This window comes from Marmota marmota, unplaced genomic scaffold (genome assembly GCF_001458135.2).
Source record: "Marmota marmota marmota unplaced genomic scaffold, marMar, whole genome shotgun sequence".
Taxonomy (NCBI): domain Eukaryota; kingdom Metazoa; phylum Chordata; class Mammalia; order Rodentia; family Sciuridae; genus Marmota; species Marmota marmota.
The window spans coordinates 18,740,815-18,767,709 of record NW_026000068.1 but is presented as its reverse complement, the minus strand read 5'-3'; the positions used below and the strand labels follow the sequence as shown (position 1 = coordinate 18,767,709).

Genomic DNA, 26,895 nt, shown 5'->3' with positions numbered 1-26,895 from the left:
TCATGTTGGATGTTATTCCCTCAAACAACAGACTAAGCAATCTTAGAAGAAGAAAATAAGACTAGTACTGTCACTCCTCCAAGCAGCATTCTTGACTGGCATCACTAGGTGTTTGAGGTGGTCATTTCTGTGAGGACGGTCTCAGCCTTAGGGTACCCCTCAACACATTTCTCCAGCAATCACTGACACCCAATTAAGGATGCCTTGGAAAAGAAAATCCACTGGGTCACTCTGACTTTTTTCTTCAGCCAGTGATGAAGGATTACCATTTAGGATTCCAAACACTCCCTGCCATGACTGAACTTCCTAACAACAGTCAGAACTACTCCTATAGGCCAATCCCTGCTCTTCCAGCACAGAGGACGATGTCTACCGACTCAATGGCAACAGCCACTTGTCCACATCATTTTTAAGCAGCATCTACTTCTGGCACAGCTATTTCAGAACGTTCATTCTTTTGCTATCAGTTTTGTATGTTCTAGATGTCTACAGATGGTACCAGCATCTGAATGTCACCTCAGGGTACAGCTAGTCCATCTCTACGAGAGGAGAGTGGCCATCCTCACAGGTAAGAGTGTTGGTCAGACCTATTTCCCACATACTCCCTTGTTTTTAAATATCTTGATCTAAACATAATTAGAAAAAAAGTACCAAAGAACATGACCTTCATCCCCAAATTATTTGCTGTCCTTCTTAATATAGATTTTATTAGGAAGAAACAATCTCTCTGCCTTCCTAATTCTTAGTTCTCCTATGTTTCTTCACTAATCTCATAATCCAGCCCAGGATTTGCTTAAATTTTATTTGTTTGAATAACACTTTCACACACTTTACCAACTATACTCAGGTAGATATACAGGTAGATAGCAGCTCCTTTGTTCTGCACTGATCTACTTGTCCCAAGCAACAAGAGCCATGGACTACTTTCATAGTTTTATGATATACATTAAAAAATACTAACCATTAAAATGTAAAATGACCAACACCATTTAAAACAATCCTAACTGTGAACATAACTCTTTGAAAAACAATGATTCACATGAGAGAAGTTCTCAATACTGACACGTGAGAATCACATGGGAAAACATTTTTTTAAAAAATTCCAATGTCTAGATCTCACCCCAGACCAATTAAATCAGAGAGGATATCTGAGAATAACGATATATGTAAAAGAGAAAAATTCATCGTGTAGAAACTCTTCACTCTAAACTGAACTGTGTGAAAACTTCAGGATAGAGGAGTAGACAGGTGTTTTTCTAACTGACTTCTGGCATCTTCTCTCCCAGCAGGGATATATGAACTAGCGTATGATTTCCATGCTAATCAATGGTTCTGATAAAATTTCTAATTTCAGAAAGATTAGTAGGCTTTAGGCTTTGCTTACAAATTCAATTTTTCCATGTTCATTCAAGTCGAACAAAACAAATCTTTATAAAGAAATACATAGTATGTTACTCCCCCTGTGTACGTTGGGCACAGCTATTTCAGAACCTTTGTGATTTCTCACTTCTACATATCTAGGATCTCAAGCAGTATCTGGCACATAGTAAGTCCTCAAAACATGGTCATTCAAATAAATAAATGAATAAGTACACATTGCTCTAATACTTTCAGAATATAAATTATGTCAAAATATTTTATAATTACTTGCCCTTTCTCTTGAACCACATCATCTCTACTGTGTCTATTATGAAGATACCTTTCAAAGATGATTTCAAAGAGATTTCAAAGATGAAACCTAAAGTTTTCTAATATTTCTTTTCTTCCTAGGAAGTAAAGTAAGAGATAAATGCTACTTTGATATTCTGTCCTTGCTGTGCATATTTTGGTGCTTGTAGTTTGAGCTAATGCCATCAGTTTCAGAAGATGCAACTGCGACTGACCAGGATTAGAGAAGAGCAGTAATTCATTTATATTCAAGATACTGTCTGTCCATGCCTGGCACATAGGAAGTGCTCAGTAAATCTGTCATGGGGGAGTTTTCGCTCTGGCACTGCATAAAAGCTCTGGCAGGCCCCACAGTGTCACCAGTCTTTTAGCCTTACCTATTACATTCAAGCTCCAAAATTTTCTTTTTCTTTTTTTTTCTTTTTTTTTGTTGTTAGTGCAATATAATTTTCAAATTATTTGGATTCATCGTGATAAATGTATACATACACATTAGCATAATTTAGTTGATTTCATTGACCAGTATCTCCCATTTTCCTCCCATCCACCCTTTCCCTGATTCCTATCTTTTACTCTACTAGTATCCTTTCTATTTTCGTAAAATCGTGTATTTCCTCCACTTTTCTTCTAAATTCAACATGTAAAAGAAACAGTGACCTTCTGAGTCTGACTTATTTCACTTACCATCATGTTCTCCAGTTTCATCCATTTTTCCTGCAAATGACATAGTTTCATTTTTCTTTATGACTGAATAAAACTTCATTGGGTAAATAGAACACATTTTTATCCATTCATCCATTGACAAATATCTAGGCTGATACCATAACATGTCTCTTGTGGACTGTTCTGCTTAAACATGGGTATGCAGGCATCACTATAGTATGCTGACTTCCATTCTTTAAGAAAAATACTGAGCACTGGTAAAGCAGGGTCATATGGTACATTCCATTTCTAGTCTTTTGAGGGATTTCCATACTGATTTCCACAATGATTGCATTAATTTGTAGCTGCAACAACAGTGCTCCTTTGCCCCACATTCTTGCCAGCATTTATTATTATTTGTTTTCTTGATGGTTGCCAAAATAACTGGAGTAAAATGAAATTTCAGTGTAGTTTTGATTTGCAACCTCTGATTACTAAGGATGTTGAACATCTTTTTTTTTCATCTATTTGTTGGCCATTTGTGTTTCTTCTCTTCAGAAATGTCCATTTGGTTCATTTTCCCATTTATTGATTAGATAATTTATGAGGAGGGTTGGTGGCAAGTTTTTTTTTTTTATTTCTTCATACATTCTGGATATTAATCCTCTGTTGGAAGAGTATCTGGTAAAGATTTTTCTCCCATCATAAATTTTTCATTGAAGATCTGCTACTCATATTTTCTGAGCTTTATGAGTAAATGACTGCAAGATCCTGGCAATTCATATTATGGTGATATCTCTGACTAAGACATAATAAGCTATATAATTTGAGCTAATGCCATCAGTTTCAGAAGATGCAGCTGCATTTCATGTCCCTGATGGATGATTTTTTTTTCCTTCAGAATTAGACTAGCACCAACTACTACCATATGTTGAAGACAAAGCTCAACAATCTTAGACTCTTCTCCTTTACATGTTTTTCATACACTTTTTATCTAAAGCTCAAGCTCTGGATTTTCTTTTCTTAAGACAAGATGCCAGAAAGAAATCTTTTGTGTTCTCCATTGCTAAGCAGTAGCACATAATGCTAACACAAATTCCATTCTACTTTCTAGTACCAAAGAAAGAAGGAAAACATAGCTTTGGCCAATAACAGCAAAGAAGTTGAACTGCATCCTGAGAGGACAGGAAGGATAAACATGGCACTCTATTGTTCTAAGCAGCTCTATTATGGGAAGGATGCTAATTCCTCTCAGAGAGACTAGAAATAGGAATGTGTGGGTGGTGAAAAAGCCTCCTCATATGAAGCCAGGATAAAATCCATTTCCCTTAGTTTCTATTTTGGGAGAAAAAAGTCAAGAGGTTGATGAGCAATGCAGAGCAAGTTAAATCATATTTTCCTTTTTATTTATATCCATCCATCCATTCGTACATTCCTTCTTTTGTGTTCATAGGTGATTATTAAACATGTACCAGCAATGTGTTTGCCTCCAGGACACTAAAATAAGGGAAGCATAGTATAGCCATTAATAAATTGAAATGTAGTTGGGAGATGGTCACCTATACAGAATATTATAATACAAGCTTTCTGAAGAACATGCTCCCTGATCTTTTTAATTTAATAATTTGTTTTAATTTAATTCTCGACATAAATTTAGTTGACTAGATAATTCCACTTCACATTGGTAAAATTTGCTCTTTACACATACACACCTAGCCATACTAATTTTTACATGAGTGCGAGTTAAGTTTTGAGGGAGAAAGTTAAGATGGTGTACAAATGGGAATGGTATTATGTCATGTACAGGAATTTGCATGAGCAAAGGCTTGAGGGAACAAATGTGCGTTAAGCAGATTGCAAACTGTTTTGCATGAAAGGAATGAAGAGCAAATTGAGAAGGTGACCATGTAATTTATCTTCCCAAATGATACATTTTTGAGAGTGAAATGGAATGTAAATATAATCTAAATTATGTCATTTAAAATGTTGACATATTTACTTAAAATAATTATTATTGTTGGCTAAATAAAATTCCAATGTGTATACATGACACATTTTTTTCTTCAGTCTCCATTGATGGAGTTTATTCAGTCATAAATAAAAATGAAATTATGTCATTTGCAGGAAAATGGATGGAACTTGAGACCATTATGTTAAGTGAAAAAATACAAACTCAGTAGGTCAAGGTTGTATGTTTATTCTCCTATGTGGAAGCTAGAGGGGAAAAAAGAAAACAAAGATGGGGGAGAGGACCTCAGGAAAATAGAAGGGAGATCAGTTGAGTAGAGGAAAAAGACCAGGAGGAGGTAACAGGGAAGGAAAAGGAGAAATACTGGGGAATGATATTGACCAAAATATATTGTTATATTATGTGCATGTATGAATATGTAATAAAAAATCCAATCATGTACAATTATAATGAACCAATAAAAATATGGAGAAAATAAATAAAAATATCAAAATAAAATGTTCCTAAATTATATCTTTTTTTTTTTTTGGTATTGAGGATTGAAGCCAGAGATGCTTTGCACTGAGCTAAATCTCCAGCCCTTTTTTATTTTTTATTTTGAGACAGGGTCTCACTAAATTGTTTAGGGCCTTGCTAAGTTTCAGGGGCTGGTCTCAAATTTGTAATCCTCCTGCTTCAGCCTCCCAAGTTGCTAGGGTTCAGGCCTACACCACCACACCTGTTCCCTAAATGATACCTTAAAAATGATTATTATTTAGTAACTATTTTCAAATATAAAATTCTTTAAAAAATTAAAAATCACATGTCTATGCATTTTAAAGTAAAAATACAGGTCTATTTATCTGTATGTTACAAACATAACATAGAATAATTATTCTTTGCATAACCTTTTTAGTTTAATAAGTATCTGAGCCAGTGCAATCAGTGCTAGCAACATTAACTATCTCTCCCTTTTCACCCAAGGTCCCAAAGTTATGAGCTATTCCTAACTATTTGTTAATTAATGAATACTCTGCATCCTGTCTTTGAAAAGAAGATGATAGTTGTATTATAACTGAAAAGGATTAGACAATGGAAAGTGGTCATCACTGGTTATCTTTCATATTTAGCCACATAATATAGAACGAATGCTCTGACGTAGACACAATTCATCATTACTAAATAGAACACGGCAAAAACTGGAAGTACAAAGTATAGCAAACCCATCACAGCTTACTTTTATACAACAGTTAATAATAATAACACTTTAATAAAATTTTTTAAAAACTAAGCAAGTACTATACTAGATAGGGCTCTAACACAACATTCATAAACCGTTCTGTTCTAGGCAGACAACAATTGAGAGAGTGGTAAGATAGAAAGCTACAGAAAGAAAGAAGCAAGGCTAGATTAAAGAGGGCCTCATATACCACGTAAAGAAGCTTGGAATTACGCAAGGGCAAGCTGGTGAAGAGTTTCAGAAGAAATGTGTTTAGTTAGAATACTGGCTGTTGGGAGGAAGACTTGGGAGAGAGCCAGAGTTACTGCTCTATTTGTTCTTGAGATAGCAAACCAGAAGCTCCTAGGCTGCGTGCTGCCCATGTGGATATTTTTCATTTTGTTTTGTTCTTTGCTTGCTCAATGCTAATGTGCACAGTATTTAACAAACTGAATTTGCACAGTCTTAACAACTCAATAGCAGATTTCACATAAAAATTTGGATTGCCAGCTTCTGTTGAAATCTGAAAAAGCCAGGATAACCAGACATGCTTTTCTGAATGACAATTGGCAGAAATTGAGTAACAGTTGCCCTTTAGAATGTGAGATGCACTGTTCAACCTAACTGCCTCTCCTGCTTTCCTGACATACACTAAATGCCTGGTCTGGGGGCACCTGAGCTGGGAATTTCCAGTGTAACTGCCCTTTATTTGGGCAACTCTTACCAGAAATGGTCATAAGAAGGAAAATAGGTACTTAAAGTAGCAGCTGAATTCTTATTAGATTCCCCAACTAAATAGCACAGAAGTATGGTCAAGACAGATGAGAAGATAAGCTTCAGATATGGGAGACAGTGATGCCCATTTATATGATTACATCAATCATTATTTTGATTTTATAATAGCACTTTCTACTTTAGCTAAGATGGTGAAAATAGCCAAATATAAAGTAATCCAATGACCACTTTCTCCCTCGAATTCCAAGCAGTAAATGACCAGAAGGAAATACCATTTCATTTATAGTTCCTGGGTCACTCCCAGATAACTAGAGCAAGGCAAGCCAACACTCACCTCTCACTCTCTTTGGTCAAGAGCTTCACTGGGAGATGGAACTTGGGTGATAGAAGCATAATCATGTGGTAGGTAAGGATGATTCACTGTGCTTGATTACTTTCTTCACTGATTGCTACAGAGTCTTGGGCAACTAATTCAGTTTTTCTTCTGAAAAAAATTAAAAGTATAATAATAGTTGCCTTGACAACATAACAGCATTTTTTGCAAGGATATCATTTAAGACAAGGTAAATGAAACAAATGCAAACCATAAAAGATCATACAAATATATTACATTATTTCTCAAATTTCTATAAATGATGCTGAAAAACATGAAGACAATGATTCTATCTTTGGAAACTTAGCCAAAGGAGAAACTACTATCCTAATGATAGCCAAGATTGCCATTCATTCATTCATTCATTCATTCACTATTGATTGAACTACCATGTGCATTCAAGGTGGGTATTGGTACCTTCTATTAAGTCCAAAGTCTCCTGTAAAGTTTTTAAAATCTTTTATTCAGGGATATTATAAATTCACTTGTAATAATTGGCACTTCAGAAATGACAGAGAAAATTTGCTAAAACAACAGTGTAAATAGTGGGCTAGAGGCCTCAGCCATTTCCTCAGTCAGTAGTGGCACCTGCTAATGCTGCAGCCTGGGCTTTCCCATGGCTCAACGTGTTGGTGTCTGGCACTTGGCAAGAGCTCAGTGTTGGTGAAAAGGAATTAAACAAATGACTTTCCTTTGTACAAGAATCATCAGATGCTATATCTGAGGGAGATGGTTGAGGTTCCTAATCCAGTTCCCTCATTTTGCAGAAAAGGAAATAGCAGCTTACTAATGCTAAATCCCCAGGTTATGAAAGCAGATAACCAAAGCCTTTAGACTTCAAAAACCATCTTTAACTTACAGTTCTATGCTGTCTCAGCATGGCATGGTGTGTTTTGCTTTTAACAAACACTGGACTCTATTTTGAGAGTTTATTAATAGAAATAGCCTTACATTTGCAAAACAGTGAAAACTAGCACTGATTTGCCTAATAGGCTTCCTTAAAGAACCATAAAATCATGATGTTAATAAAGTACTTCACTGATTTCACAAGCTATATCGCTTATAGCAATTGTGGCCAAAGTTTATGAACAAGCGATAGAAGCACATTAAGTCTTTCAACCACGAAGGTAACATTTAAAGCAAAATTCAAAATCATACCATAGAAGTTGTTCTGAAAAAAAGAAAATCAACGTTACTAGCCTCCTTCTTGGCAAAACAATGCCCACAATGGGCAAAATCTCAACAGCAATATAAAACTAGCACAAATCATGTTTTCATTTTACTTTTTCCCTCACATTTATATTCTTGATAAAAAACAACAGTATCCCCACCACCACCAAAAGAAAACAAGTATTTTGCATCAGACAATTACTGGGCTGTATGAACAAATGAACTCACTCATGTATCCATTTTCCAACCTAGACTCTTCTGTTGATGTTGGAGGAAATTATGGGCGGTACTGCCTGAGTTCCCTGAAGGAAGGGCAGTACATACACTAATCTCAGTAGCCATTGGAACCTGGAAATATTCCTCAGTGCCTTCTTCCCACAGTTCTTCCGTTATCTCCCCTTCATATGAAACTCTTGATCTTAGATCTTTGATTTTTACATAATATGATAACATTCTTCATGGAGCATGATTAAGATCCTACTGTCTACAACACCACTGACAAAAAAGTAAGCTAGCTAGACCTGCATAGATGCTCCTTAAGGAATCTGGCCTTGCAGTAGAAGATGTTAAATTACAGCAAATTGGTTATCAGGAGTGATACTTTGCTGGGCCCATCATCATAGGCAGAAAAAATATTTATATTTTTTATAGAAATATTTATAGAAAAATATTGTTCCCCTTTTTCTTGGTTCCTGGAGGAAGGCATCAGGTCTGTTTGAGTCCTAAGTGAGAAAACTTTTGATAATATCTGGCATTTGGGGGAAGGAGTGATATCTAGGAGTGAAGGTAAAGGGATTTATTGTGAGAGCTTTGTAACTATTTCATGCTTTCAAACAAAATCAACTACACAAATTAAAGTTGTAAGAAATACAATGTGATAGTTAAAATATAAGCGTTTACCTCAGAACGTGTTTAAACTATTGGGCTGCCCCTGACAGTGACCTAGTCAGGGGATGAAAGATTGGCCCTTACTTATAAAATAGAGATCTGATACCATCTGATGGGAATGTCGTGAAGATAAGGGAAATAAATTCTAGATGATTTATCTAGAGGGCTGAATCCCTAAGTGCTGAATAAACTGTGGTTTTTACTATTATAAATAATAAAACCAAAGTTGGGCAACTTAATCCCTAAGTAGTATGTCCTTGCTCTTTAAGAATTCAAGAGGCTTTATAATTTACCCAGAAATATGTGAGGGATCATTAGATTGATCTTAACCTCAGGAGCCTATTGATGAAATGAGAACATTTATTCCTATCTTAAGAGGAGCCTTGGCTATAGTGAGGATCAAAGCTCTGTACTTCCAGGGGGTAGGCTATGTGCTGGCACAAGGGAGGCTCTGCAAGGTGCTAGAAATTTCTTCCAAAATAATTCCATTGATGAAATCCTGATCCATTCACCCCCAAATACTTGACAACAAATCCTCTTCTCTAAGCAATGCAGATTTCAGCAGAATGTAAAGGAAAAGGCCAAAGAAGAAAAAATATCCAGGGTGATTTCATTCAATGATATTTTCCTGTCCAATTTAATTTGCTTCTCTCTAGTATGAAAAAGTCTAATGACCAAGTATAATGAAGGATGGAAAATTACAATGCTGCTTTTAGTGTCATGGTAAGAAACCAGTTCCTCCAAATTAGGGCTGCCTGATAAAATACAGGATACCCAGTTAAGTTAGAATTTGAAACAAATAATAGAATTTAAATTTTTTTTCTTTTCTTTTCTTTCTTTCTTTCTTTCTTTTTACTAAAAGCAGATTCTAGGCCAGTCCTGATCTCTGGAGGTGGATTTATCAAAATGGTAAGGGGCACCTCCAATGATCAGGATCCATGTCAGATATACATTTGGGATCTACGTAGTTAACTTGGTGCCTGTATTTTTATTTGTTTAATCTAGCAACCCTATTCCTTTAACTGAATTATACTCAACTCTACATTATTTCTCATAGTTGATCACCTTTCAAAAATATATTCTGAGACCCTTTTAGACATTTATTATTTTAAGCAGATGACAAAATTATAGATTAGAAAGTCATTGAATTTACTCATTTCATAACTTCATTTCACATAATTGTTTTGTATATGAATTATAATTCCATAAGGAGAATATTAATATGTATATAAATAGAGCTTAATTCTCCATAGACACAAAGGAAATAAACATGCCAGTATATGCTCTGGGAACCAGATAGAGAGGTTTTACTTTCATAAATTGGAACCATCTGGATTTTACATACATATTAAGGCCCATGAAACCTTAGACAGAATGAAACTTCCAATTTCAAATTCTGAACAGTTTTCACCAATGATTTCACAGCAGAAAAATGAATATTTTGTACATGAAATGAAATCAATGTTGTGCTGTCATTGACAATGCCAGGTTCATGCCATCAAAGTTTTGATATTTTTTAGCCCACCTTCTGGTGACTAAAAGATGAATTCTGTGAAATTCATCACAAATCCATAGTGAACCGTCATAGTGCTGAAAATTCCTACAGGCAGTTTTTAATAAAGTTCCCCTATCACAGGGAGACCTACTTGCTCATCAGAACCATTCAGTGTGTGAGAGGTTTGATAGGATATAGCAGTTAGGCTTAATGAGATCTTTGCTTGCTTAAGTCTCTCAAGCTTTATGGACATTTTGGAGTGTGTAGTAATCTTGATGACCTCTAGCCCCTGAACTCATCACGGGTAAATTCCACTTCCCTCTGAATTTCCTGCACAGTCCCTAGTGGGTTTTGATTCCAAATCAGTAAGACCCAATCCTTGACCTCAAAAGTGCTATGGGGACAATAAGGCTGCTATCTTGGTCATAACCACTCTCCATCCATGGTTATTGTGCTCACTCCACTTCCTCAAGAACATTGTAAAAATAAACTGAGAAAGGATTTTCTAGCCCAGCCTGGCTGCACCTAGTGGCTTCTTGCAGGTAGAGGGCATGCCTTCCAGTGAACACCACTGGGCAAGTTGCTTTTTTTAAAATATTCCACATCTTCCTCTCAAAGCACCCAGGACAAATAACCAATGCTGGATCAGAACTATTTTAATGTTTCTTATTGTGTCTCTCTCAAAAGAATCTCTCTCCACTGACCTTGTTCCCAATGCCCCAGTTGGTCTTCCATGCATCTCAAATCTATTCTTCACTATACAGAATTCTCCTACTTGCCTAGGGCACTTTGTCAGTCTTTTATTTCTTGAAGCTAACTTTAGGACCTTAGATCATATCACAAATTTAAGTGTTTTCTTCTCTATTCTTTCAAAATTACTAATGTACTCATTGTAAGTAATGGTCATAGCAACCCACTGATTTGTTCATTAATTCCTCCATTTATTCAAATAACATTTTGGCTTGACAATGTAAAGCCACATTCTTTGACTCCTGCCCTCATGAATCTTGTAGGAGAGACAAGTACAGCAAAAATAACATTAAAAATATTATCGAATGTCCTCTTTTTCTCTAAATCGTGTTGTCCTGTGACTTCTCACACATTAAAACAATAACATTTATTTTTCTCCAGGGAAAATACAGTTCTTGCCTAAAACAAAAGGTTTGGGCTTTAAATTAGACTTTTAGGCACATTGAGAGTGTTGGTCTTAAAAGTGAGGTTTCCTTAGGAGAAAAAGAAGCTTTCTGAATCCTTAAAATTTTCTTTAAATATTGGAGATGAAATTTTAGAAGATTAACTCAGACATAAATTATAGAACAGGAAGGGCAGTATTCAAGAAAGTTCATGGAATCAGGGAAATTCTAGTTCCAGTGGAAAAAAAATTGAATAAATAAATAAAACCTTCTAGGAGTGTGGAAAGAGAAAAAGGCTGACAACAGGTAAAAAACAAGTTAAGATGCTTCATTGGACTCTTTAAGACCCAGCATGCATCATTGTATAGACTTCATCCAAATCTGGGGATAGGGAGCCACGTGATAGGTTTGGGAAGTGTGAAAGCACCTTAGACCAAAACGAGCACAAAATGAGACTGTCTAAGTTGCTCCTTTTGGAAGACATTATAATAATCACCAAGCGTTCCCATTCATCTTTTCTAGGCACAAGCTCCCTGAAATTAGGTACAGCCATTACTTTAGCATGAACTTGTTAGGTAGTAGTTAGTAATGAGCCGTGAAATATGAACTAATAACATAGCAAGGGCTCAGTGTTTCTTTGAATTGATTTTAATGAACAATCAAGTAACTCATAAAACAACAGATGTACTAACCCTGACAATAAACACATGGAAACAAAGGGAGCTAATTAAGAAATCAGTTAAGGACATCATTACCCTAGGTACATGTATGATTGCACAAATAGTGTGACCCTACTTCATGTATAGGCAGAGAAGTGAAAACTTATGCTCCATTTGAGTACAATGAATCAAAGAGCATTCTGCTGTCAGTATAACTGATTAGAACAAATAAATTTAAAAAAAGAAAGAAAGAAAAGAAATAAGTCAACAAGGAAAGATCCACGGGGATAACTCCTGTGCGGGTCTACTGAAGTCATTGAAAAGTTAAGATTTATGGCCATAGGTTTCTCAACATATTCCAGGAGGGAAATTTCATTATGAGCTCAGGTTCACTAAGATGAAGTCTACCTGGTCATTGACCCCAGCACCTGTATTAAAATAGAATTGATTTGTAGCATTTTATCACATGTTTGTCATAACAGATTTATTTTTGCAAATTTTTTGGGGGGGCTTGGGGGGTATCAGGGATTGAACTCAGGGGTATTTAACCACTGAACCATATCCCCAGCTCTTTGTATTTTATTTTGTTTTTATTTTGAGATGGGTTCTTCCAAGTTGCTTAGGCCCTTGCTAAGTTGCTGAGGCTGGTTTTGAACCTTTTCTCCTGCCTCAGCATCCCAAGCCACTCGGATTACAAGTGTGAGCCACCACGCCTAGTTATTTTTGAAAGTTTAAAAAAATTCATGGGAGCGGGTACATACCACATACAAACTTCTCCTTGCACTAACACACAAATCTACTTCTTATTTAACATTGAAATGTCATCATATTTTTGCATATAGTGTATTTCATTTTCACTGCTTAAGTTTAATCTATGTTAAATTCTTCAATTTGACATTTGTGCTTTTATTTTTACACTTTTACAAATATATATTGCTTTCAACATTTTGCACACTCTTCCAAAATATATGTGCTAGGTTTTTTTCTGTGGAGTAGTTGTAGTTAAATCTCTGTGTCATAGAGTAAGGGAATTTTTAATTAAGAAAATAAATTATTATTATTTTGTATGTTGGTTTATTAACTCACAATAGGATTCAAGTGTAGATACTAAGTTGTACTAATTTACATTGCCATTCAAAAAAGCATGATGATATTTAGTCATTGCAACACGAGATATTTGAAATTTTCATATTTTCTGATTTGATACATACAAAATGCCATGTCATTGTGAGTTTGCTTTGAATTTTTCAGATTATTAGTGATCTTTAAAATGTGTTGTTTGTTTAGCTAATTCCTATCCCTCTACTTTTCCTATTACTCCTCTTTCCATTTATTTTCATTTATTTGTTAGTTGGATCATTACTGCAGTATCATAGCACGTAACAATGGATTACATTCTATTATTATTGTTGTTGTGTTACCTGTTGTAAAAAACTGCAACCAAAGGTATCTTTTAAAGCTGATACACTAAGCAAAAGATATTAAGCACACTTACTACAAAAATTAACACTAGGAACTATAATATTAATGACTAAATGTGAATGGTGAGGGCAGACAATATAAGCTAATTTTAGAGAAGACAATCTAAGCTAATTTTATTCTTATTAAGAATGCAAAACTCATAGGTACTCTAATGAAATTGGGAACTAAGTATTACATAAAAGTATAAGAATAAAGGTAACCAATGGAGCAATTTACAAACCTATCTAAATGCAAGACTATCTATAATAAAGGGGGGGGCAGTAGGGAAAGAACATATGGTAAACGATTTGAGTGAAGAAAAGGGGAAAACAAAAATAAATAGTAACTTTTTTAAAACAAAACACCAGGAAAGATTCAAAAGGTCAGCTTCACTGTGGAACTAATAAAGTTTTAGAATCAGAGGAATTTCAAAGCCCCAGAAAGGCTACATTGAGGTCAAATGGTTATGTTTTCATAAATTGTTTATAAATTAAATATTTGAATTACAAGTAGCACCAAGTTTGTATTTGAAATTTTGTTTTCTTTTCCTTAAAATGGGTCACAAATTCCAGAAACTTTTTGATCCAAAACCTTGGATCCAATTTTCCTGAGGAACTAATGAGTTAGTTTTAAGAAACTAATAAAAATATGAATGAATTTGGTGGGAGGAATGGGAGATATGGCGAGATACATTGAGAGCAAGACTTTATAACTTCAAATATATGACTTTTAGTTTCTAAGTCATGTAAATATAGTCTCTATTAAGAATGCGTAAACTTTCTTTTTTTAATATTTGATTTTATTTTTTAAATACTTTACAGCAGAATGCATTACAATTCTTATTACACATATAGAGCACAATTTTTCATATCTCTGTATATAAAGTATGTTCACACCAATTCATGTCTTCATACATGTACTTTGGATAATGATGTCTATCACAAGAATGTGTAAACTTTCAAAATTAACTTTAAAAGACTGAGGTTAAATGTTGCTGTGAACAAGATTATTTAAGATCATTGAAAAAGCATTTAGTGTCATTAATCATAATTACATACAGTAAATCATTATTTGAGCAGAAACGTATACATAAAAAGGCAAAACACCAAACATATAAATAAAAAGAAAGAAAAGAACATGTGAATAGATATTTGAGACCATGTTTTAGTAAACTTTTCATCACTATAGCCAAAGTAGCTGACAAGAATATCTTAGAGGAGGAAAAGTTTGTCGGGGCTCATGGTTTCAGAAGTTTATTCCATGTTCAGCCAAGTCCATATCTCTTGGCCCAAGATGAAGAAGAATATCATGATGGAAGGGCATGGTGGAGGAAAGTTCATGAAGCTCAGCTCATGATAGCCAGGCAGGAGAGAGAGAGAGAGAGAGAGAGAGAGAGAGAGAGAGAGAGAGAGAGAGATCCATTACACCAGATATAATTCCCATTGACTTATTTTCTCCAGTCTCGTCCCATCTGCCTCCAGTTACAACCCAGTTAATCAACTCAATTTATTTATTCATCAAATGTATTAATCTACTGATTAGTTTACAGCTGTCATAATCTAAACATTTTACCTTTGAACATTCTCGCATTTTCTAACAAGAACTTTTGGGAGACACCTCATATCCAAAACCACAATAGATTAGGATAAAATTTCTGGAAAAACATTATATGATAATACATCAAGTATTGTATCTCCAACAGTGTTTTTTGGGTAGAAGTAGAGATGATGTGTTCTAGAAATCCGTTTGTTTGATGGCTCACATTGGTTGTAGTTATAAATAAGAATAAAATGCCAATTCAGTATGTGAAGTTTGAATTGAAAAGTCATTTATAGGGTAAAATAAAATAAAGCATTGTTAACATAAATGCAATTTTTACAATTTAAAATATTTTTTTAAAATTGAAATGCTTTGAGCAACCCAGCTTCATGAGAGTAAAAATATATACTTTTTCAAGGTAACTGGTTAGAAGTTAACACTAATTTCTAGGCAAAAATTTTCCTGTTTTAAAGTGAATGTTTGTATATGGTATATTATCCAGGTGGGTGGGGTTAGGTTTAAAATTTAGGGAAAGAAATGAAATTGTTGTGAAAAATAACAACAGAAATTGTCTATTTATGAACAAGCTGAATTTGGTTGACTGTATGCAACTTTATTCTTTCTCACGAGGCCCTGTTAAACTTGCTTCATGGGCCTCATCTTCCCAAGCCCTGATTGAAATCTCAGGTAGGTCCCATCAGTTTGGGGGTCATTTTTACCTAATAAAATGTTCTCTAACTTTCCAGTATTAATGAGTGCAGGTGTCCTTGAGAATTACATAATTCTACTATGGTGCCATATATATATTTTTTCAAACTCATTGAAGGAAAAATCTCTGCCTAGTTAAGTGGAGCACCCACATTTAATCTAGAGAGCCTACATTTGGGAAAGGAATGGACAACATTCTCTCCGGTTTGTTCTACCCGTTTTCCCATATTGCTGACTGCCATTTCTTACCCAGAATTGAGGTGATAAGAAAAGAGCACAGTCATAGATACCTGACACAATGTCAGTCCAGCACTGGAGACCCCTGGATGGGGTTGATGACCAAGGTGGACCTGCTCTACATCATAGAATTCTTTAGTGGTTCTCTGCAGATCTGCCCAATGGGGCTCTCTTCTCTACCTCTCTAGAAACAGGAAATGTCCCCACTTGTGCTAGCCACTTACAAGCTCCCTCAACCCCCTGGGACTTCAGTGGTCACAGGCTAATGATGCCTCTTTGGGCCTCCAGCCAGTCCTCTTGGAAGCTTCTTTTCTCAAAATCCTGTTTTGGTCTCCAAGAAACACAGTTTTCTTACAGTTTGTTCTTCCTGGTAAAAATGTACCTGGCTCTCAAGGCAACCCTCTCTACCCCACTCTCAGTACACAGCTGCAGCCACAGCTTCTCATCTCAGGCTTTTCTCCTTTGAGCTATTATAAGTACACTATAGTAATAAAATTTACAATGCTATTTTTTATGTTAGAAATAAGTTCCACTTGTTCTTCATGTAATTATTCTTCTACTTTAAGAATCTGCTTGCTTAGATCTCATTTTGTCACTTTGTATCTCTGCTCAAAAGTAAGATTGATTGGAGTTTTTGCTTAGGTTTGATATCAGGGTTTTGCTAATTTTCTAAAGTTTTATGAGAATGATTCCATATGTTTCCATGGTCTGGAAAAGTTTTTATAGAAAGGTAATAACTTTTCTATGGACATTTTAAACACAAAAAAATGCTGTTTTGAATTGTGATAAGGCCCTAGGAGAGCTTAAGACAACCAATTTAGAAAACTCCAAGACCAAATGAGGAGAGGGGCTGATGGGACCTTCTGAATCTGGTGGGCACATTCATTGGTCTTGTGCAAAACCTTTCTCTGATAGGTCAGGCTCTTTCTAACTCCAAGATTTTCATATAATTTCAAATAGCTAACTGGCTTGTATTATAAATATTAAAAAAATATTATTTCATTTTTTTCCTGCCTGCCTGGGATATTCTCTCACTCTTCTTGGCTAATTTCCTGGTCCTTTCTCAGTTCTTGATTTAAATGTTACTCCCTCAGAGAAAATTTCCATCTCCACAATAATCTGAATTATATCATCAGTTATAGTTTCTCAGACCACCTTGAACTTTTAATACTAGCACTTATCACAATTTGCAGTTATGTATTTATTATTGTATAATCTTTGAAGTCTTTTTTACCCCCTTTAAGACAGTGATCTCATCCCTGTTATTCATGAGTGAAAGATGAGGACTGTGTTTTCTCTCCCATAACTACATACACAACTCACTGTGCACTCAGTAAATTCATAGCACACACCAATGCTCAACAAAACTGTTTTAGTTTAGTGTAAAAATGCTTTTTAATATATGCATGACTTTTATAAAGAGATGAGTTCCACTTTCTGTTGTGTCTTCCTAGAAACCAGGTCACTCTTTGAACCTGTGGAACTTATAGAACCTGTTTAGAAAAGTATCGATCAAACCCAATCCCTACATTCCACTGACAAAGAAGTTAAATGGTAGAATAGTCATGTGACATCTCTATAGGTCCTGAAGCCGTATCTTCTTGATTGCTGTCTTCATGTACTTCCCACAAGCCCTAACTCCCTTTTCCTACCAAGCTCTGTTCTCTCTCTCATCTCTTTCCCCTCCATCAGGAGTCTGCCATCACACCCTTTGTACTTGTAAGTTTCCAAGATGTGATGAGAGAAAGCAGTGTCATAGAGCAGAAGGAGCTTGGAAATCCAAAAGACCTGGTTTCTAATCCTGACTCAGTCACTCAACACCTGTGTGAATTTGTACACATTCCTTAACTCCACTGTGCCTGTTTTCATACCCATAAAATGAGTGTGAAATTGATATGAACATTAATTTTAAAATTATATGTAAAACAAGTGTCTGGCATAGTGTCTGGCACATTCTACTGCTTGAAAACAAGAAATTCATGTTAACAGCTGGTGATATGGCACTCATGGACATGTATTTGCCCTGATCCTCCATTTGCAAAGTATAGAAACATCTGCAGAAAAAGGTCTGAGTTCAAATCCAATATAATAAATAATGCACTGAGTACTCAGGTTTATTTATTGCTCTAACATAGGGAAGATAAAATGGTCTCTGGAAAAAGTCTTTCTACAAACTTCATGGTGCTTCAGTGGTTGCAGCAAAGACAGGAAAATCAATCTTAGACTCGATGTTTTAATTTCTTTTCATGATTACTGTCCTCAAATGGAGAATGCAATTCTGTGTTTGTTCATTTTCCTCAAAATGAACATTGATCAGATTCCGTCTGAAGGATCTGTAACATCTCTTCTGTAATTATTTTTAAATATATTAAGAGGGAGCTGTGTATTACAGAACAGGGGCCTATTTCTGGGAGACAGACGTTCTGGGTTCTGGCTCCTGTTCTATCATTCACTTACTATGTGACCTATGGAAAGTTACTTCTGGTTGAGCCTCCATCTTCTCTATAAAATGGGTACATAACTAACTCACAGAGATGTTTAAGGATCACAAGGTCATGCATGTTAAAGGCAAAAAGTAAAATACCCTTATTGTGAACTAGTGTAATTACTACCCGTAGTCCTGAAAAATATGATGAATTTAAGCTGCACATAAATAAGGACCATTGGGACTTGACACATTATGATATAATGCTTATTATTATGATGATGATATGTGCCAAATGTTACACAGAGTACTCAGATAGCTAACTGGCTTGTATTATAAATATATAAAAAAATATTCTTTCATTTTTAGATGTCAGCTAAGAAAAAGTGATGAAAATAGTTGAGACTCACTGCTGAATATTAAACATGTTTATTAAATAAGTATACCTGCAAGTGATCCAAAATGATCCAAAACTAACAATACATATATTTTGCACTCTTCAATAATGGATTACTTTCCCTTGTAGAACATCGATGCAGGCTCACTGTCATTAGTACTCTCCAGATTGTACTTAAATTTTCTTCTCAATGTTTCCTCTGATGACCAGCATACTGTCATCTAAGAAATGCTTTACCGCTGCAAAACTTAACTTAGCCCCTGTGGAAAGCTGTTAGCTATGAGCTCTAAACTTTTATAGAACTTTTAGATTTCAGTTTAGATGAAGCAAAATGAAATTATACTGCTATAATATAAATTTGCCTGTAAGAGCTCAAGTATTGGATTGATTGTGGCTATTTTTAAAAAGTACATACTGTGCATAGGGGCTAAATAATACTTAAATAGAAACATGACTATGTAAGGCATCATTTCTATCAGCTAACACAGTGTTATAAATTTGACACCACTGTAAAACTTAGTCTTTCTCTTAGCCCTGATTAGGCTATGTAAAATGCCCACCTTTATTTCAGATCATGAAAGTGACAACCTTTATATCCAGACTGATGCCAGAGGAGATAACATTTCCCCAAAGGGGTAAAAAAAGCTATTGGCTACACTGATAGGATGGCTGGGCCAGCTGTACATCCATAATCATCATTAGTAATTGTTAAATGGAAAGGAAATAAGAACTTACCTTTTTAAAAGAGAATGGACACACAAACAGGGCCTACTTTTCCTGGCTTGGAGAGCTACTACTTCAGAGGTTAACATTTCTCAGCATTCCCTAAAACTAAAAGAACTACATTAGAAAGTACAAAGGAAGTTACTATGAGAACAAGCCCAAGTTTTCTTGACAAATATTTATTTAATCTTTTATTTTTTAAAACATGCAATGAAAAAACTTTTTAAACAGAGAGAGAGAGAGAATTTTTTAATATTTATTTTTCAGTTTTCGGCGGACACAACATCTTTGTTTGTATGTGGTGCTGAGGATCGAACCCGGGCCGCATTCATGCCAGGCAAGCACGCTACGGCTTGAGCCACATCCCCAGCCCCAATAAAAAAATTTTTTAGATGCATTTAAAGTTGGGAATGTGGCTCAGTGGTGCGGCACTTGCCTAGCATGTGCAAAGCAGCCCTGAGTTCAATTCTCTGTACTTCCAAAAAAGGGCATTTAAATTAAATTTATTTTAATTAATACATGAAAACATAACACTGTGCATATTAGTCTTGTACTATGTGGTGATCTAATGTTTCTATACATGTACACATTATGTAATGCTTAAATCAGATTAAATCTATCTTCTCAAAAATTTATCACTTCTTTATGATGAAAACTTTTAAAGTCCTTTCTCCTAGTTTTTTAAAAATTCACAGTACATTGTTGTCATCTAAAGTCACCTATTATGCAATAGCCTACCTGAACTTTGTGCCGCTAACTCACTCTAGCTTTGCACCCGTTGACAACTTTTGCCCAAGTCTTCCTGCCACCGTTTCTCCCCTGCCTCTCATCACTGCCACTCTGCTTTCAACCTCTATGAGACCAACATTTTTAGATTCCACATATGAATGAGAGCATGTGCTACTTGTCTTTCTGTGCCTCACTTATTTCATTTAACATAATTATTTCCAGTTCCATCTATGTTTTCACAAATGACAGGTTTTTATTCTTTTTATAGGAGAATAGTATTCCATTGTGTATCTGTACAACACCTCCTTTGTCCATTCATCCATAATGAACATTTCTGTTGTTTCCATTTCTTAGCTATTATAATTAGTGCTAAGTGAACATGGGAGTGTGGATGTCTCTTCAGCATACTGATATAATTTCCTTTGAATATATTCCCGAGAGTGCAATTATTGGATCATGTGGTGTCTATTTTTAATTGTTTGAGGAACCTCCATATTGTTTTACATAATGGCTATACTAATTTACATTCCCACCAACACTGTGCAAGTGTTCCCTTTTTTCCACACCCCTACCAGCACTTGTTATCTTTAATCTTTTTGATAATAGCCATTCCTACTGGGGTGAGGTGATATCTGCATTAATCTAATGATCCTTGTCTTTGAGAAATTTTTTTATAGACCTCTTAACCATTTGTATATCTTTCTGTGATCAACTCAGGTGTGTGTGTGTGTGTGTGTGTGTACATGCTATTGAGTTTTTAGAGTTCCAAATACATTCTGTATCTCAACCCCTTATCAGATGCATACTTTCCAAATATTTTCTCCCATTCTATAGGTTGTCTCTTCACCCTGTTGATTGCTTTCATTGCTGTGCAGAAGCTTTTAAATGTAATCTCATTTGTCAATTTTTGCCTTTGTTTCCTGTGTTTTTAGTCTTGTCCAAAAATATCTTTGACCATTTCAATGTACTGATGTGTTTCCCCTATGCTTTCCTATAGAAGTTTCTTTTTCTTTTCTTTTTTTTTTGGGGGGGGGTGCAGGGATTGAACTCAGGGGCACTCAACCACTGAGCCACATCCCCAGCCCTATTTTGTATTTTATTTCGAGACAGGGTCTCACTGAGTTGCTTAGTGCCTTGCTTTTGCTGAGACTGGCTTTGAACTCGCTTTCCTCCTGCCTCAGCTTCCCAAACCACTGGGATTACAGGTGTGCGCCACCCGCCCAGCTTCCTATAGACGTTTCTTAATTTCACATTTTTTAAATCGGTTGTCTTCATTTAAATAGCTAAGTTAAATGTTTTTCACTCATCATTCAGCAAATAAATTATCGATCAACTAGTACAGGTTCTTAAAAAAAATTTTTTTTTTCACTATTTAAGACCTTAATGATGAAATGGATAAGCCACAGTCCCTACCTTCTTTTCCTTCAAGGAAAGGAAAAATGCATTACTAGGCAATGAGAAAATAATAGGATTCTATAGCAAGTTTCTTCTAAACATCAAAACACAGAAACGTGTGTGATCCATGTTGTTAACGTGTTTCATTAAACATTTCATGAAAGAAGCAGCATTTAGTTTGAGTGTTAAAGGTTAAAGTAGATAATACTGAGAATTAGGGAAGCTATATTTTAAAAGTAATCCTTTCTTAGTATCTCTTAAGGAATGGGTGAAGCCAGATTTCAAATCCAGTAATTAAATCATTTGCCACCTTCTTCATTGATCTGCTTATGAACAACTTTGGTTCTTTAAAATCTATGATATGTCAGGCACTGTTTTAGGCAATGGAGATATCTTGATTAACATGACATATATGGTCTGTAGCTTCTTGGTGTTTATAANTGTCTGGCATAGTGTCTGGCACATTCTACTGCTTGAAAACAAGAAATTCATGTTAACAGCTGGTGATATGGCACTCATGGACATGTATTTGCCCTGATCCTCCATTTGCAAAGTATAGAAACATCTGCAGAAAAAGGTCTGAGTTCAAATCCAATATAATAAATAATGCACTGAGTACTCAGGTTTATTTATTGCTCTAACATAGGGAAGATAAAATGGTCTCTGGAAAAAGTCTTTCTACAAACTTCATGGTGCTTCAGTGGTTGCAGCAAAGACAGGAAAATCAATCTTAGACTCGATGTTTTAATTTCTTTTCATGATTACTGTCCTCAAATGGAGAATGCAATTCTGTGTTTGTTCATTTTCCTCAAAATGAACATTGATCAGATTCCGTCTGAAGGATCTGTAACATCTCTTCTGTAATTATTTTTAAATATATTAAGAGGGAGCTGTGTATTACAGAACAGGGGCCTATTTCTGGGAGACAGACGTTCTGGGTTCTGGCTCCTGTTCTATCATTCACTTACTATGTGACCTATGGAAAGTTACTTCTGGTTGAGCCTCCATCTTCTCTATAAAATGGGTACATAACTAACTCACAGAGATGTTTAAGGATCACAAGGTCATGCATGTTAAAGGCAAAAAGTAAAATACCCTTATTGTGAAAAACCTTAGAATTCAGAATGTTAAAAAGTATGACATCAACAGGAGTCAAGCGGAGCTCCGCGCCAGTACACCCAGCGACGAGGAGGCCCAGTGCTCGCTGCCCGGCGGGGGCTGCTTCAGCCCCAGGTCCAGCTTCCCAGAGCCGCGCTCCCCAGCCAGGCGGCCACTCCTGCGGCGCGGATCCCGGCGCCCGGGAAGGGGAAGCGAAGAGGCCTCGCCAAGGGGCAGCAGCGAGCCCCAGAGACCTCGACCACATCACAACACCCACATGGTCACCAGAGTGTGCGCGGCCTACGAGGTGCACGATGGCACGTGTGACCAGTGCGAACCCGACCAGGCTCCGCGGGCCGACGAAGTGTGCCGAGAATGCGGCTTCTACTACTGCACCCGCCACGCCGATGAGCACAAGTGGAGGTTCCCCAGTCACCACCTGGTCAAGAACACGCAGGGCCTCCAGGCCAGGACCTCGAGAGCCGGCGGGGAGAGGCCCGGGAAGGAAGAGATCACGGTCAAGGTGGAGCCGCGGCAGGAGCTAGAAAGCGCCTTGGAGGACAGTGACTCGGAAGGAGGGAGCGAGACCGGTGAGGAGAGTGAAGAGGAGGACAGTGAGCCAGAAAGCGAGATGATGGAAGAAGACATCCAAGGAAGGTCCGTGTCGGAAAGAGAAACTAAGGCAGAAAGCAAATTGGACCCAAAAAGAGCACTGGAAGAAAAGAGAACGTCCAAGAGGAAGTATGCAGACCAAGGGCTTGATTTGAGCCCCTACTCCCAGAAAGACAAGCCGATCATCTGTGTCCTTGGGACTCAGCAGGGTCACCAGCTTTACACCTTAGATGAAGCCTTTGAAGAACTAATAAGCAAAGACTCCACTAGAGTGAAGGCAGCCATTATAGAGTTGGTGGAAAAGTTAAAGCTCAAGAGTTCAGATCCTAAAGTAACTCAGAAAGAGATAAAGGAGTTCATACAAAAAGAATTTAAGAAAGTTCAGCAAGTGCTTGCTGATGAGGAGCATAAAGCTGTGCATCTAGTGGATATCCAGGAAGAAATGGACAGAGATCATCTAACTGAGATACTGGCAGACCTTCAGTCCGGTATGGATAAGCAGAGGACTCAGATGCCCCAGGCCAAGGAACAACTTGGTACCTCTAACAAATCAGCTAAGCCAAGGGCAGGGTGTGCTTAGGAAGGACCCAGTGGTGCCAGTGAATAAGAGAACACATGAAGGCTTGCCATCAGAGTGGAAAACAACCCCTTCCCTTGTGTATATGTAACGGGCTTCTGACTTCTCTGAAGACTGCCCAGCAACAAATGTACTCCCACCGGATATACCTCTTAGATCCACAGCAGGCACATATGTCTCCAAGGAATGACCAGTTTTATGCTTACTATGTACTTCTCATTCTCTTGTTGCAATAAGTCAAAGAAAGAGCCTCTTTGAGCAACTAAGAAGGGCCCTTCAGGTATCCCCTCAATGGCTGCTTTGAACTTACTCAGGAAAGCGAGCCCCTATAATGTTGTGTAAGTCAACAGTAATACTTCATTAGTGATCTGAAATAATCATGAAAGGAAGTTAGAGGTTTTTTGCCTACCTGCAAACAAAAACTCTACTTTGTTCACTCTGAAGCATGAAACAAACAAGACAAAGTGGGCTTTACTGACTCATGTCCACAGTCTCCATAGTCCAGTTCTACCTTTGTGAAAATGTGATGCTGTAAATTAGGATGGATGACCTGAAAATGAGATTGGAGAAAGAGTTAAAAGCTAAAAAAAAAAAAAAAAAAGACAGATATTTTTAGCATATGAGGTCATTCAGGACTTCAGATTCATAATTCAGTGTTGTGGAAATGAAAGTATAATAATTTTGTCAGCAGAGACTGTCAACTGCAAACTATCTTAAGAAACCAGAACAATATCCCATTAAATCAAGCAGAGACTTACTGCATCCAGGGAGGCCACTTACTACCTCAACATCATCCTAGTTGCATCTTGCAGGAGAGAAGAGGATTTGAAAAACACTGTTTTTAAGACTGTCGGACCTACTTTAAGGCATGCCATGACTTTCAGTGGTGTGATCTGCTTGGTACTGAACCAAGTTTATAATATAATAAGACTAATGCACACAGTAAGGGCAGGATTTGGAAGAGTCTTTGAGGAGTAAACCATCATTTTATGAACCCAGCTGCAAGATCTATTGTTCTGAGAGGAGGTTATTTACTTAATGAGAACAAATAGATTTTAAAGACAAACTCAGGAGGTTCTGAAATAAACGATAGTTACTTGCAGCTTCATCTTTCTGGGAAGAATTTCTGTGATAATAAAGTCAAGTTAACACCGAGGTTGAAAGTAAAATCACCTTAATGTGGACAGTAGACTGGGTACAGATGACTTCACGTGTCAACAACAGATGATGTTTGAAATAAAATGTGAGAATGAATATTGACAGTCCTTATATATCATTTTGAAGTGTTTGACATGGGGGGAAAGAGGGGATCAAGTTCGGTCCTGTGCCAAAGTGCTTTGCAAAAAAAAGAAATTCATCTGATTCTACTAGCAATCCTAAAAAATGTAATTATCTTACCCATATTTCAGATAATACTGAGAATTAGGGAAGCTATATTTTAAAAGTAATCCTTTCTTAGTATCTCTTAAGGAATGGGTGAAGCCAGATTTCAAATCCAGTAATTAAATCATTTGCCACCTTCTTCATTGATCTGCTTATGAACAACTTTGGTTCTTTAAAATCTATGATATGTCAGGCACTGTTTTAGGCAATGGAGATATCTTGATTAACATGACATATATGGTCTGTAGCTTCTTGGTGTTTATAATTTAGAGGGGAAAAGAGATGGTATGGAGAAAAAAAGATTATTTCAGGAGTCTAAAAACTTCCCTGGTATCATTAACTATAGATATCTAGATTAGATGGCATTTTAAATCAGCACTTTGGTATAAAGTTGGCAAAATCAGGAAAGTTGAGCATCCTAACAAGTGTATGCATCCTGAGCCTTCTGATAAATCAGTGTGTGGCAGGAGGGTGGGAAACAGGCTCAGGGAGGAGGGGAGAAGAGAGTGTTTCCTCCGCTGTGTGGGCATTTGGCAATATTTCTCAATTTCTGGCCTACATCACTCTCTGTATGAGTTCTGCACACAGAGGAAGGGACTCAAGCAATTTTTCCAACATTCTCAGCTATTGTCCAAAAATATCTCGTAGACAATTTTTTTCTGGGAATGAACAATGAGTAGTCATGCTGTCAATATCTGTTCAGTCATTTACCTAAGATCCCAAGAAACATGGCTTGCTGTGTATGGTTCATTTCATTGGTGACAAATTTCTCCACTTTGGAAGCTTTGGTGAATCTTTATCCCAAAGTGGCCCAGTTGTTCATCTATGGCTGAGTGATGGGGGGTTTGTGATAAGACAAAGCTTCTAACCCACCTTTCTTAAGGCAGAAGTTGGTCACCTAGTTCTCTCTGGGAGTGTGAATAACGATAACTGGCATTTTTACACTGCATGACAGTTTACAAAGGCACTTCTCATGCAGTTATATTGTTTTAATATAACACAGGAAAGAAAATGATGTACAAAGAGAATAAGTGTCCTTCTCTAACATCTCTGTACCCAGCAATAAACTATGATGTATTCTAATTCTAACCCCTCTGTCCCACTATTCCAGTGCTAACATTCCATTTCAATCCCCCTCCCTTTCTTCTGTCGCCTCTCACCCCTCCTCCCCCTCCCTTTTGCTTTGCATATTTTCAAGGCTGAAAGGGGAAAGAAAAAAAAACATGCCAGGTGCAGTGGTGCTTGCCCATAATCCTAGCAACTTGGAAGACTGAGGCAGGAGGATAGCAATTTAAAGGCCAAACTCAGCAACTTAGTGAGACTAGGTCTCAAAATGTAAAAAGTAAATAAAAATGGTTGCCGATATGGCTCAGTGGTAGAATTCTCCTTGGTTAGGTTCCCTGTAGTGGGGAGAGAAAAGCCACACTTAACTAAGCTCTTATTTTTACTAACTTCATTCTTCCATCACTATTATTTATAAATATATTATTAGTGTTCCCATCACAAATTACAGACAGCACCTTTAGTCCTGTTGGCCTCCATATGGCTGGTTGACTGGTGACTGCAGATCTCAAACTAGGCCTTGTTTATTTTTTATTTCTTTATTATGCTCTACCTTTATTTGTTAAAGTTATAATCAGGAGATAAGATTTTGCATTAAGAAGAAAATACCCACACATTC

The 26,895-nt window shown here is 36.6% G+C and overlaps 1 protein-coding gene across 1 annotated transcript; it reads left to right on the top strand.

The window, feature by feature from the left end:
• Positions 1–129: 129 nt before the first annotated feature.
• Positions 130–26,444, top strand: LOC125619992 (tripartite motif-containing protein 44-like). Its single transcript, XM_048814065.1, has 2 exons — positions 130–568; positions 22,694–26,444. Exons 1-2 carry the CDS (start codon positions 510–512, stop codon positions 23,832–23,834), a joined length of 1,200 nt encoding a protein of 399 aa, XP_048670022.1. The 5' UTR covers positions 130–509; the 3' UTR covers positions 23,835–26,444.
• Positions 26,445–26,895: the final 451 nt, after the last annotated feature.